General features: G+C 43.1%; 1 protein-coding gene across 1 annotated transcript in view; it reads left to right on the forward strand.

The window, feature by feature from the left end:
• etnk2 (ethanolamine kinase 2) overlaps window positions 1-12,788 on the forward strand; it is a 13,770-nt gene extending 982 nt beyond the window's left edge. The window contains exons 2-9 of the mRNA XM_035662228.1: window positions 5,437-5,574; window positions 5,679-5,800; window positions 6,615-6,755; window positions 9,147-9,289; window positions 10,119-10,202; window positions 10,301-10,461; window positions 10,563-10,636; window positions 11,472-12,788. Coding sequence (XP_035518121.1) covers window positions 5,437-5,574; window positions 5,679-5,800; window positions 6,615-6,755; window positions 9,147-9,289; window positions 10,119-10,202; window positions 10,301-10,461; window positions 10,563-10,636; window positions 11,472-11,544 — 936 coding nt within the window. The 3' untranslated portion in view covers window positions 11,545-12,788. The remainder of the gene's footprint in view (window positions 1-5,436; window positions 5,575-5,678; window positions 5,801-6,614; window positions 6,756-9,146; window positions 9,290-10,118; window positions 10,203-10,300; window positions 10,462-10,562; window positions 10,637-11,471) is intronic.
• The last annotated feature ends 602 nt before the right edge of the window (window positions 12,789-13,390 follow it).

Here is a 13,390-nt window from a genome sequence, read left to right on the forward strand (position 1 = left end):
CATGTCTGTCTGCTCTGGATGTTAGTGACAGTAGCTCTGAGCTGGCATCTGGCACTGTAGGTAAAAGCATGCTGAGAAACCTCCAGCATAGAAACAATATATTGTTATATACTTGTTATAGTTTCCATTTCCACTACTAATTCAATGAACAGCACACAGCTAATACCTAAGGGTGTCACCTGTGCCTGAAATGGGCCAGTACTGAGTACCACATGAGTACCCTTACTTCTTATTGAGTGACACCTCTGGTGAGCATGGCTGTACCCGCCACTGAGGTCCCCAGGGTCTGGACCTCAGTATTTTCTACGAGGGGTATACAGTTGCCTACAAATCACTAGTTTGAGCTTTGATGCAAACCCCCCAACCCACCCTGGCAAGTTGAGGTTCTGGACGTCAGTATTTCTAAAACCCTGCATACAGCACTCCATGTTAACATACAGGTAGCGTAACACTGAAGAAACAGCACTGACAATGTTCTTGTTAAAAAGGTTAAAAAAAACGAGGGTTAGGGTTGTATTGAATCAGGGTACTGGCACCTTTTGTGGTCCAATTCAGGCACTGGGTGTAACTGAACTATACTACCTTAGTATGTATTACATTGAGTATTTTGAAAGAAAATGACTAAAAACATTTTCACTATTCACAGGTTTTAAAATTACCCCCCACAGGGTCTTAGAAAGTCTGAAAGCTTAATAATCTGAATTTTAGGCTCAAAAAATATCTTCAATTATGACATTACCAGGTCTTCAAAATGGTTGATTGATGAAGTTAACGTTACTTATATAAAGGTGCCTTTTTTAGTCTTGCTTTTAAATGTGTTTTTGGGAAAAAATTGTAGTGATCATGCTGTCAACGCAAATGAAACCGGCGTGGAATACCATCATTTCCTTCACATTCTTTGTCATTGTTTGGCAATGTGGACGTAAAATAGGTCTTAAAATGCATTTCATAATTGTCTTAAAAAGGTCTTAAATGCATCCAGTTGAAACCCTGCCAAAGTAATACAGAGATGGCATGAATTGGCATTAATTAATACATATACACAGATATGTGCTTCTTCTGCTAATAAAGATGGTCGCCTGCTGAAGTCGAAAACCTTCTAATAACTCTTCCAATTTATCTAAAATTGGGACCATTTGGAGTTCCTCAGTGAGAGGAGGAGTAGAAAGGAGAGGGCCTAGAGGGAAACAGTTGAAACAGGAGTTTCTAGTTAACGTCTCACATTTGGGGTCATTTTGGGATGTCGTGTTGCCGGGGTTCAGAGCTACTGCAAAATGAGTCGTGCTGAACACAGCTCTGTGGGATGAGCTCCGTCTTGGGGAGAGATCACTGACGCTCTCAGCTCTCACGGCTCACATAGCAAAATACTGTGCCACAATATACAGTTACACCCTTAGACACGGAAACACTGCTAGTGGTCACATTTGAGAGGTTTAAGAGAATATTCCACTGAATAATGACTACGCTGACTGTTACAGCTGCTACGTACAATTGCAAAACATTTATTGAAAATATTTAAACAAACATATGGTTGCAGATAAACAGTAGACTTTTCAGTAAGATTTAATAACATTAAGCAAAAAGCAAAATACATACAACAGACTGCTTTTAAAATCAAGATTAAAACACTTGTTGAATTGTTTCCGAGGTAGCATATTAACCCAGGTCTACCAGTAACCTTCACCACTTCTGCTGAATATTTTACTCTGTTCATTTAATATTAAAGAACATAATCAGATTATGTCCAGGACGTGTAGCTCCCTCAAATAAAATCAGAACAATCTTCAGGCCTTATTTGCCTGTTTGAGTCTTTTTCATTGGCACTTACAGGATGTAAATATATTTTGCAGTGTGTGTTTTGCACACCATATATTTTTATAATACATTTGAAGTTTCTATATGTAACTGTATGCAACCTAGTTACTTCCATTTGGATTATTGGTCATATTCTAATACTTTTCTAAAATGACCACATCAGACTTTTTTAGGGATAAAATGAAAAAGTCCTAAACTTATTTCCATCGTTGTCCGTGGTGTTTTCCACCAGTAAGATCATTTCAGGAATCATAGTGTGATCATAGTCCCAAATGTCATGACGAGAGCAGCTAGAGCTCGACAGACAGGAGCCTGGTTCCCTGTCCTGCTGTGTCTGTGGCTGGTAAAATGGCGCTCCCCTTGTGGTGAATCAAAATGAAGCTGCTAATGAAGACAGGAGAGCTGTGCTGTGTGTATGGTGCCCTCTGAAAGTGACGGTTAATTGATGGTAATAGAAACTGCAGCCAGTATCGTCACCCTCAGAATGTTTTACCACGGTATGCCAGCACATCTCTAACTGTGATGGATGTTGATATCAGGGAAAAGGCTAATATCACTGATTTCAAGTAGTATGCAGTAGGGAAAAGTGATTTTCAGTATTTCTAACAGTATGAAGAAAGGCTTAATATATTCCTGATTGTCTATTGATCACACAGAGAGAAAGATCTATTTTTCGAACATACAGCACTTCAGAGTGTGTAAAATAATAACGGATATTGCTGATTGTATAGCAGTCAAGTGTTTTCTATCGTAATAAACCCTTTGATTAATGATGTCATTGTTTGAAGATCAGTTCCTAACTCACATCTGTGATTCTCAAAGAAATGATAGAACACTTAACACGTGAAAACATTACTGTTCAAAGGTCTGCAATCACCATCCGTTATCTTCATGTTTTTCTTCTTTCCTTCAATAATGGCTGTTTAAACAGATAAAAACACTATAATTCAGACACCAAAGGTATTTTTTACATTTAACATTTTGGCTTCAAGAGAAGAAAATTTAAAGGATTAAAACTTCCATTTAGTCAACATCCCCAGTGTAGCTTAATGGGACCATTTTTACCCCAAATCTCCTTCATTTTGGAATTAGTTTTTTAGTACCGAACCTGTTGGCTCTATGTATGTTTGGTTCCCATTTTCCTTCAGGCCCTGCAGTCTCCTCGCTGGTTGGATCGGACAGGTTTAAACTGTGATTTGTCAGTTAATAGTACGTTCAGCTGATACTCTGACCCCAACCGTGCTAACCTTAGACCAACATTGTAGTTCTGTTTTCAAGTTTAACTATAGCTTTGCTAAAGTAGCATGTCCGCAATTCCAGCTTGTTATAGGCATTACTGACACTGAAACAGGAACCCGTCCCTATTTCAATCTGCACAGATTTAGCTAATCTTCCAGTTTCTTTTACAGTGACTGCTGGTTTCTTATTCTGCTTTTACTGTTGCTCAGAGGGATCTTTGTCTCTTTGTGCCCTTTCACTTGTCAGTCTGGTTGAACCATTGTGCAGCGTTGTGTTGCACAACTTTACCTTTATAGCGAACCCTCGATACATAATGACATTTAGTTTTAAAGAGGGCCTTCTATAACCTAAAAGCATGACGGATCATTCAGAAACACAGACTAGTCCTCTCAGTCTAAATGTACAGCATGAAGCTTCTGTGACAGGCTGTTCCAAACCTTTATGAAGAGTTATAAAAGAACAATGGCACTGACTGCTATTTTCCACAATATTCTGTTTGTTCATGTTAAGGAAAACAATCATGTCAGCATGTGTGGGTGTACAGTCAATACACACTCACAATATGTGTAATGAATTAAAAAAGAAAAAAGGGTTGATGCATCCATCATCGTATCCACCCCTGGTGTTACATTCTCCAACCACTATGGAACAGATGAGTCTTTGTGCAGTATGCTTTCAGCAAACCATCACCACAAACTAACATACACACACACACACACACACACACACACACAGAGGAGTGTGTTGTTAAGGGATCCTTTTTAGAGCTTCACCTGGTCAGGAAAGGAAAATGTATAATTGATTGCTCGTAAAAGGATCCAGTGACTGATGTGTCGTGGCCAGGTCAAAGTCTTTGAACGCAGCCAAGGCAGCTGTGTGTTTGCATCTTGCTGGTTAATCTCACTGGATCTGATTCCACGCCCATTCACACACCTGTAGCCCAGAGCGTGCAGCGTTTACCTCCACTGTACAGGCCAGACCAGCAGAGCTTTCCTCAGTGACCACCACCATATGGTACGGCAGCACGACTGCCAGTGTGCTCATGACCCGGGTCACAGCGGAACGCGGACTGACGAGAGTGTGTGTGGCGTTATCTGGTCGAGTTGGGAGGATGTTCTGGAGCAGCAGGGCCATTGTTGAGATGAGAGCGGGAAACGCTAAATGTGGTGAAGAGCAGCGGGGCAGCGCTGTTGACAGAAACACCTGATTAGCCCCGCCACCTGGACAGGAAGACTTTTACTGTAAATACACACTGTCCATTTCCAAACATCCCACACACACGCTGACTTCCTGCAAACAGCCGAGTGTGCCAACAGCAACAGAGCAACAGTCTCCTCTTACAACTCTCTCACGCTGAAGACACCGTGGTTTGCCAAAGAAAGGAGGCCTCGCCATCAGACCACAGAACGTAGACTCGGAAAAACAAACCCGTCCGGCAGTATATGGCTGAATGTTTACCTCTGTCTGGGTCCAAGCTTACCGCTGTCTGTCGACGTATTGATCGCCGGTCTTAGCGGCGTATTGTTTGGCGGGTCGAAGGGATCAGTCATGTGGTAGCAAAGGCGCGTATGCTTGTGTATGTACGGTCATAACAGGGATGCCTGCGCGCCCATCTTTGTGGCGAGCCACGTGTGGAATGCCAGATATGTGTGAGTGAGCGTCTGGGCCGGGGGAGATGCAGGCAGCGTGTGTGTTGTTATTGTGTTTGCTGCAGTGGGATGGACTGGCTTCCACTGGAGTGATGTTGTCACTCAGATATGTAACGGCTAGCCTCAGACACAGAAGGCTTTCTGCTTACTCTTCACTTTAGAAGGGGCGCACCACCCTTGCAGAGGAGGCGTCAGGCCTCGTGCATGAACCGGTACGATCTTTTTGAGCGGCAAGTAGGATTTTAGAGAGCTAGTCCCATTCATTCATTAGGAGTTTAAATATGTTGGTGAAAGCAACAGACCCACTCACGCGTCTACCTCACGTTCTTTATAGGTTCACCGCACATCCTCTGTTACACCCGACAGTGTAACCTCCTCTAAAATAGAATGCATTCTCTCGTCACGTCTCTTTGACTACCTCCCATCTGAGTCATGGACCGTTTTGCTTTAGCGATGCAGTTTTTTTTTTAGCATCAAATGTGTCAAATAAGACTTAGATTGTGAATTACATTAAGAAAACATGAGATTCTGTCTCTTTTTGTCCCACATCCCAAGGACTTGAAAAACACGCTTGCCATTGAAGCAGCTATCTCTGGGCCACAGGCACATGTGACAGTGATTCCTAGATTGATCCCGACCTGAAGACAACTGATAAAATGACAGGAGTCGACAGGTTGGGGGTATTCCTCTGTTTCTCTGAGAGGTTATATGATTTCTTCTCTTCCTGTTCCAGCTCTTCACTGATGGAACCACCAACAAGCTAGTGGGCTGCTACGTGGAGGACACTCCAGAGGACGTGGTCCTGGTCCGGGTATACGGGAACAAGACGGAGCTGATTGTGGACAGAGACAATGAGCTTAAAAGCTTTCAGGTAGTGTAAAAGCAAAGGGATTGTGCTCTTCTGTCAATGTTCAGTAAATTCTCCTATCTAATTCTTATGTTTTGTATATATATATATTTTTGTCTCTCCTGTAGGTGCTACACGCTAATGGTTGTGCTCCTCGCCTCTACTGCACCTTTCAGAACGGCATCTGCTATGAGTTCATGCAGGGGGACGCTCTTGGGACGCAGGATGTCAGGGATCCTTCACTACTCAGGTCGGGACACGGTAGAGTCATGGGACAGGGATCTTTACTGACTTCGCTCGGTGATGGCAGAATTATAACACTGTGCAAGGCAGCATTGTATCATTGTGTTCAGAATCCTCCCAGGTTTCTCCGTCCTACATATAGCAGGGTGTCTGTTGGGTCTTAAATGGTATATATAATGATTTATTCATCATGCTGTAACAACTACAAAACTAAACCTGAACAATACCAGTGTGCCATCATATTCTGCATACTGTTTTTTGCCAGTATGGATGTAAAATGGGTCTTAGATTGCATTCATAATGGTCTTAAAAAGTCTTAAATGTAACCTGGACACAAACTGCTTTACAATGCAGAAATGCCTCCATGCTGCACAGGAAAGAGGCAAATGAAGCACACATGAGTCACATGCAAATGACTGATGGTTGATCCGTACTATAAAAACAAGGGAACAAAAACCAATTCTGAATCCTTTGCCTCTGTATTACAGCACTTACTGTAATGACACAAACCACAAACCAGTCAATACTAATACTTACTCTGGTAACACACATTGTCCTTGGTGGCTGTTAAACTCTATTGTCCACATCAGCTCAGATTGTCACGTGATGTATTCAGCTGTTTTCACTGGACTCTTTCCAGGAACTCTGTAAGAGATACTTGTCCTCATCTAACCTTGCAGATAACAGCATGTTAATCTTGTAGCAGAGCTGTCTGTCATTGGACTGTCTTCATAACTGGAGACTAATACAGAAATGTACTGATTTCATGTTGAGATGTTGATAACTTTATTTCTCTTTTTGTGTTTCTATGCATCTCTCAGACTGATAGCCAGGGAGATGGCTCGTATCCATGCCATCCATGCACACAATGGCTGCATCCCCAAACCCAACCTCTGGATCAAGATGCGAAAATACTTCTCCCTTGTGGCCACAGAGTTTACCGACCAAGCATCCAACATCAGGTGAGAGCCAGGTTCTCAGTGGTTCTCACTCGTGGCTCAGTACACACACAGTGATAATGATGCAAATAGTTCCCCAAGCGCAGCCTGATTTGCCTGTAACATTAGTTATGTGGACAGAGTCAATTTTCCTGATATCATCTGGGAGTAAAGTAGTATCAAACGGTTAGTTACCCTGTTTAATTTCCTAGTTACCAGAGGTGTCTAACACATGATGTACATACAGAAAAGGTGTCTAGCTTACTGTGGAGTCTTATTTCAGAGATGACTTTACTCAAAGGTCCGCCTCCCTCTTGCCAGACCAGAACTTTACCGGACTTTACAACCACCTGTACTCTTTACTGATAGCACATTTTAGCCACACTAGCATTGGCTCTAGAGAGTCAGTGTGTCCACATCTGAACTATCTGAACAACTATTGGATGGATTAGCATGACATTTTGTAAAGACATACTGGTCCCTGGATTCTGACACACCGTACAGTTTTAGTGACAGGTGTGCGCAATGTTGTCTGACAAAGTCAACATAAATCCAGGTTACTGACACCCGCTGTGCTGTATGATTGCATGTTAAAATGAACAGTCACAGAAAGTAAGAGATGACAAAGTTGTTTGGTTAACTAAGCTGCCATACATTTGACTGTGAGTAGGCGGCAGATACAGTCAGGAACTCTGCAGAGTGACAGCCCAATAAACCATGTTTAGTCTCCCCCGCTCTCTGTGGTTAACTGTACTGTGTTTTAATTCACTAAACAGCAGTCATTTGAAGCTGTGGCACTGTGGTGATTAAATTATTTTATAATCACAACATTACAAATCTACATAGATCCAGGTTCTGTATTCAACTATACCAACATTTTAAATATTTTACCTGACAAGCATAGGTTGGTATTGTCATTATGAGCATGTTAGCATTCTGATGTTAGCGTTTAGCCCAAAGCTCAGCTCACAGAGCTGCTAGCATGGCTGTGGACTCACAGTCTTGTTATTTAGACGTTAAGGTGTTCAGAAGTAGTATGGATTTTAGTTGCAAAAGACTGATCCTGCGCTGTTTACGTAGACGTATTTAAATAGGCTGGTCTCTCATGGAAGGAAGGAACCTTTTAGCAATCAGGGCAATAAGAGCTGATGTGATTTATAAATCAGACTGCTTCTGAGATAAAGACACTAAAACCTGAGGAAGGTTAAAGTTAAAGTTCGAGTTCAGGCTGAAGATGATGGTTCATTTTGCATCTTAGTGGAGTGTTTCATAACCTGGCCAGCTGCCCAGTCCCAGCTGATACCTTTGTTCTGATGGCTATTAGATTAAATCCAGCATGTGGCTTATATAACTGTAACAATAATAGCCGACTGGATTATGGAGTCTGAGGCATGCAGTGGGCCAGCAGATGTTTGCTTAGCTCAGTGTGTCAGGTCACTTTATGCTCTTCCTTGGTTACACAGACAGCTAGAGTGTGCTGGGTGCTGGACAGCACACACTCGTTGCTCTATGGTCTGAAGCAGACTGTACAGAAGTCCAGATGTTTAAAGGGTTTCAAAGAATTAGCAGAAGGAGATATGAATCGTCTTTGCTCTACACCAGGCAGAGATTGAACAGTTGAGTCAGGCTGCAGGTGAAGGACACGGAGCAATCAGGGCAGAGATGTAGCTATCTCCAAGGAGAGGGTGTGTATGTGCGTGTGTTTCACACAGTCTCCCTCCCAGCTCTCTCTCTCTCTCTCTCTCTCTCTCTCTCTCTCATCTCCTTCTATCAGGCTGACTGGATTATGTCCCATAAGCCCATTACAGTTAGCACAGGGGTCTCTGCTCAGTCTGGTTGGCTGAGACGCTAACTCAGTGACATAACCCTTTCCCCATTAGCCAATAATACCACTTTCATGAATGTTCAGTAGGCCTGTGGCAGGGATTTACATTTTTAAAATAAGTACAGGTGCAGGACATGTCATTTTTAAAGCATAGCATGTACATACAGTGAATGAGTCAGATCTCAACGCTCATTTCAAAATGAGACACAGACAGTAGTGTAGCCATAGTGACTCTGGAAACACCCTGCTGCACCTTGAGTGTCCACTGAGAGCTTGTTTCTCTGTAGCTGTGCTCCCAGGAGCCAGCAGGCCAGAGCCCCACTGAGCCTGTGTGCTGTCTGTGCATGTTGGTCTCACTTGTTTTCACTTTACATAAGTTCCCACTTTGTGATGATCCCAAAACAATGAAAAACGTTTGTTTTGGTCTAAAACAATTTCTTTCACTGTCCTGGACCATGCTTGTAGGGTCAGTGTTGGGTTTGCAGACACACAGCATAGTTGTCTTAACAGCGAAAGAGATAAAACTGGAGTCTGTGTGTGAAAAAGCCTAACTCTCTCTCTCTCTGCTTGTGTCTGTGCTTCCTGTCCAGAATCCAGCAGGAGGTTCCCAGCAAGGCGGTGCTGGAGCAGGAGATGGTGTGGATGAAGGAGCATCTCTCCACGTTGGGCTCCCCTGTGGTGCTCTGCCATAATGACCTTCTCTGCAAGAACATCATCCACAACAGTAAAGAGGGTAAATAGTACCTTTTACCTAAAGTCTGCATTGCCAGTCTCGGAATACTAAACTCACCTTTTCCTGCTGCTGTCATAAAAACCAAGCCCATCAGCACTGCATTAAGAGAGAAGTCTGACTATGTTACTTTTCAACATCATGCCCATTTCACACAGCAAACGTCTCTCTTAAGCTCTCTTTACGTTCTAGCTATTTCCATCACTTCCTCTATTGCTGTGCAAACCAGTGCAACATCGCGAAGGTGGTCATTATGACCACGTACCAACACTATTAAATTTGGATGTTGTCAGACGTCTACAAATGAGCTGGTTTCAAACATACCCCGGCTTTTATGATGCAGTGGAAACATACGTGAACATTGGGTCCTGTCCCTGACGGATTAGTTACAGCATGAGCAGAGAGAGAGACAGGAATGGGAGAGAAACGCCCCCTCTGGCTCTGTGAGTGGCTGTTTGAACATTGACCTGAATTTTCTGTTTCCTTGTTTGTACAGTAACAGGAGGATCTATTGGCAGAAATGAAATGTAATATTCATAGGTATGTTTATAGTGTATAATCACCTGAATATGAGAGTAATTGTGTGTTTTTATCTACACACTGGTCCTATAAGCTGACATCTGAGAATTTGGACATATAACTATTTGTTTCAGCTCAACACAGGATGTCACTGCCCTAACTTGATCCTGGGGTATTTGGCGGTCCAGTTTTTGCTAACCGGCTAAAGCTGCAACAGGTCACATAAGCTGCAGACTCTGGACGAGATAGAACTGCTATTTTTGAGCAAGTACACTATTTTACATTCTCTTACTGTCCTCTCATTGTCTCTCAGGTCATGTTCGCTTCATAGACTATGAATACTCCAGCTACAACTACCAGGCCTTCGACATCGGCAACCACTTCAATGAATTTGCAGGTTTGTTGAACCACAGTGTGATTTGAATTGATTTAGAACTTCTGCCATATCTATACAGTGCAGGTTCTTATACAGCAGTGTGTCCCGTGTGTGATCAGGAATGGCAGAGCTGGACTATGGGCTGTACCCCAGTCGGGAGATGCAGATGGACTGGCTCCAAGTGTACCTGCAGGCATACAAGCTCTTCACCAAGAAAACAGAGGAGGTCAGCCCGCGAGAGCTGGAGACACTCTACGTACAGGTCAACAAGTTTGCTCTGGTGAGGAGGAATATGTTGGCAAACACACACTATCTCGTACACACTCACGCCCACAGTGTCTCACATTACTTTAATCTGATATCTGATTTGTCTCTCTTAAGGCTTCTCATTTCTTTTGGGGCTTCTGGGCACTCATCCAGGCCAAATACTCCTCCATCGACTTTGACTTCCTTGGGTAAGTTGCTGTGTGTGTGTGTGTGTGTGTGAGTGTGAGAGAGTGGCGACCCCCCGTTTAGGATATTACATAAGTGATAGGTGGGACTGTGGGTCTCCGCAGAGTCTGTCAGCGTGGGTTAAACAGAGCGCAGTGAAAGGCTGAAACCAAAAGCCAACATGTCTCTCATTTCTTTTTGTGAGCATCCATACCACTTAACACTTCCTGCTCACACATGGACGCCAGCTTTGCCTCCCATAGTTGTCCACAGACAGGAGTAGACCTAAAGAGGTTTATGGATGGTAACCCAATCACTCCTGCTTCAGTCACAGAAAGGCAGTTCTCGAGTGAATAGCTCCCCTGCCTAGCATGTTGTCAATGTCTGATAATTAGACTGCTGCTGCAAAGAAAGGTGATATATTAAAATTTAACTGGAATATATGGATATATGGAATAAAAATATATATATATATATATAAAATATGAACGTTATCTAAAAGTTTTGTAAAGTGCAGCAGTGTCTGTTGGTCAGTCTGCTCATTTGCTCGTGCTGGATTTGGTGCGCCCCTTCCCTAACGTTAGCTTATTCTCTGGGTGATAGCATACATTCACAAAATCACCTTTGTCTTACAAAGCTAACTATTGTTATACAATCCAAAATGCACCCAAACGCTTGCCTTTTCTGATAAACTACGAGTTTATTCTAGTATGTGTGCTGTACATGGTTTGGGTGTGGCATTGTGCTCCTGTGGATGTACAAAAATAGTTTTGTATATTTTATAAATAATAAAATGAATAACAATAACAAACAGGAGTTTCTCCTTCTGTGCCACCTCTCTGCTCTTCTGTCTTGCAGGTACGCTGTGCTACGTTTCAACCAGTACTTCAAGACCAAACCCACAGTGATGGCCCTGCAGATCCCAGAATGAGAGGAGACAGGAGGAAGGGTGGGACCGGTTTAATGCCGGGTCTTCCTGTAGGGTGGGAACTCTTCTCTGTGAGCCAGCTGTTGATGGACCACTGCTTGGTCTACTACCTGGCTTCCTTTTCTGCAACAAGCGCAATTACTCCTTCATTCCTCCAACTTAGCTCCATGTCTGTCACAACTGTAGCTCAAGAATTATCAAACTTCCAGTTCTGTGTGTATGGGTGTGAATGTATGCTTGTGTATGTCCTTAATTTATCTTGAAACCCGACGTCTTGCTTTCCCTCGTAGGGCAGCTGAACAAGGCGTAGTGAGCACAGCCGTCACAGAGTTTAAGGTAGAGATCATTGACTTAAAACCTGCTTTATTTTTCTGTCACAATGGCGCCAAAATGTTCCACAACGCTGGTAATGAAGGTCAAAAGAGGGGCTAAGAAGGGTTTGATGCTAACATAGACAGATAGTTTGTCTTGTTCTCGGTGTGCTATATCTATGGCTCAATGCCATGGCCTCATTATAGTTAGAAAGGTACTATAGAGGCACTTCACCTGGGATTCCTCAGATTTTGCGTGTGGTGTGTACGGTGAGACCATTCCTCCTCCTCTCTGCAGATATTTTAACGCTTTATGTTCTAATATGTGCGGTCCTTCCTCTTTTCTCTCCAACTTTGGAACTAAGTGCTCGTAGCTGCGGATATTCCTGCACTGCACTTCCCAGAGATCACCTGTGCATCCAACACAGTGGGCGGTACCCCGTCGTCTCTTTCCTCAGATTTTTTCCGGCCGTTGCAGTTTGAGCTTCTGTCAGTTCCTCTCCTATTTATTCCAAGCAACCCGCTGCTGCTGCTAGAAATGAACAGACCTCTCTGTGTGCTAGTGGACTTTTCTCCCTGGAAGGACCCACCAGACACTGAGTGTGTGGGACAGCAAATGGAAAAGCTTTTCACAGACTTGGCTGTAGGTTGAATCACTCTTGTGTTATAGCAATCGGTGATAGAGAGTAGCTAAATGTGCATTAATTTATTTATGTGAAGACATTGTGGATTATTTAACATCTCAGGTGAAACAAATCTTGAGCTTTGGTTGCTTTGTGTTGAATAGAGACGTGAAGGAGGAGGGGAGGTAGATGTTGGTTAAAAAGAGGGGACCTGTGTAAATGTCACTCTGTGTGCATTCTGTCCTTCAACCGTTTTTCCACCTTCTTGACTTTTATGGTTACAGCGAGTCGCTCTGTTAACTTTCCATTTAAACTTTCCAGACCTCTTGGAAAATCATAACCTCAGTCACCCCCACCGCCAACCCCTCCTCCCCCTCTTTTATGCCCTCCTGCTGTCTGCTCTCCGCACGTTACCATCTTTGATCTCCTCCCACCCCGGTTTTGTTTCATATCTCCCTTTATCTGTTTAGACTGTGGCAGTAGCACCTGTTCCACAGACCATCTTACCCTCAGAGGTTGCTCTCAGCCCCACACTGTAATCCTTTCCCAGTTACATCCCAGATTTGGAGCCAAATTTTGTTACATAATCAGACATTGCATAAGTTATATCCGCGGTCAAATCAAGTCTAGCTTAAAAAAGAGGCATGAATGGGGCTGTGCTGCTGTCATGAAGATCACCCATTACTTAGATGGAAAAAGATGGCATCTGACCCAAAACATTCTAAAAGAAACTCTACCAATTTCACACACCAAAGCCTGTTTAAAGGTGTTGATGAGTACTTCTGCATATGTGGAAAAAGTTATATAAAAAAATCTCAAAAATGTCCTCAAGTGATGTCACTCAGGTCAGTGTCAGTTGGGGTCTACAGGCTTGAAAATGAAAACAAATCTGGACGTGTGGTGTCAGAAAGAAGT

This window comes from Morone saxatilis, unplaced genomic scaffold (genome assembly GCF_004916995.1).
Source record: "Morone saxatilis isolate NCDOM2014 unplaced genomic scaffold, NCSU_SB_2.0 Contig18, whole genome shotgun sequence".
In the NCBI taxonomy this organism is placed as follows: domain Eukaryota; kingdom Metazoa; phylum Chordata; class Actinopteri; family Moronidae; genus Morone; species Morone saxatilis.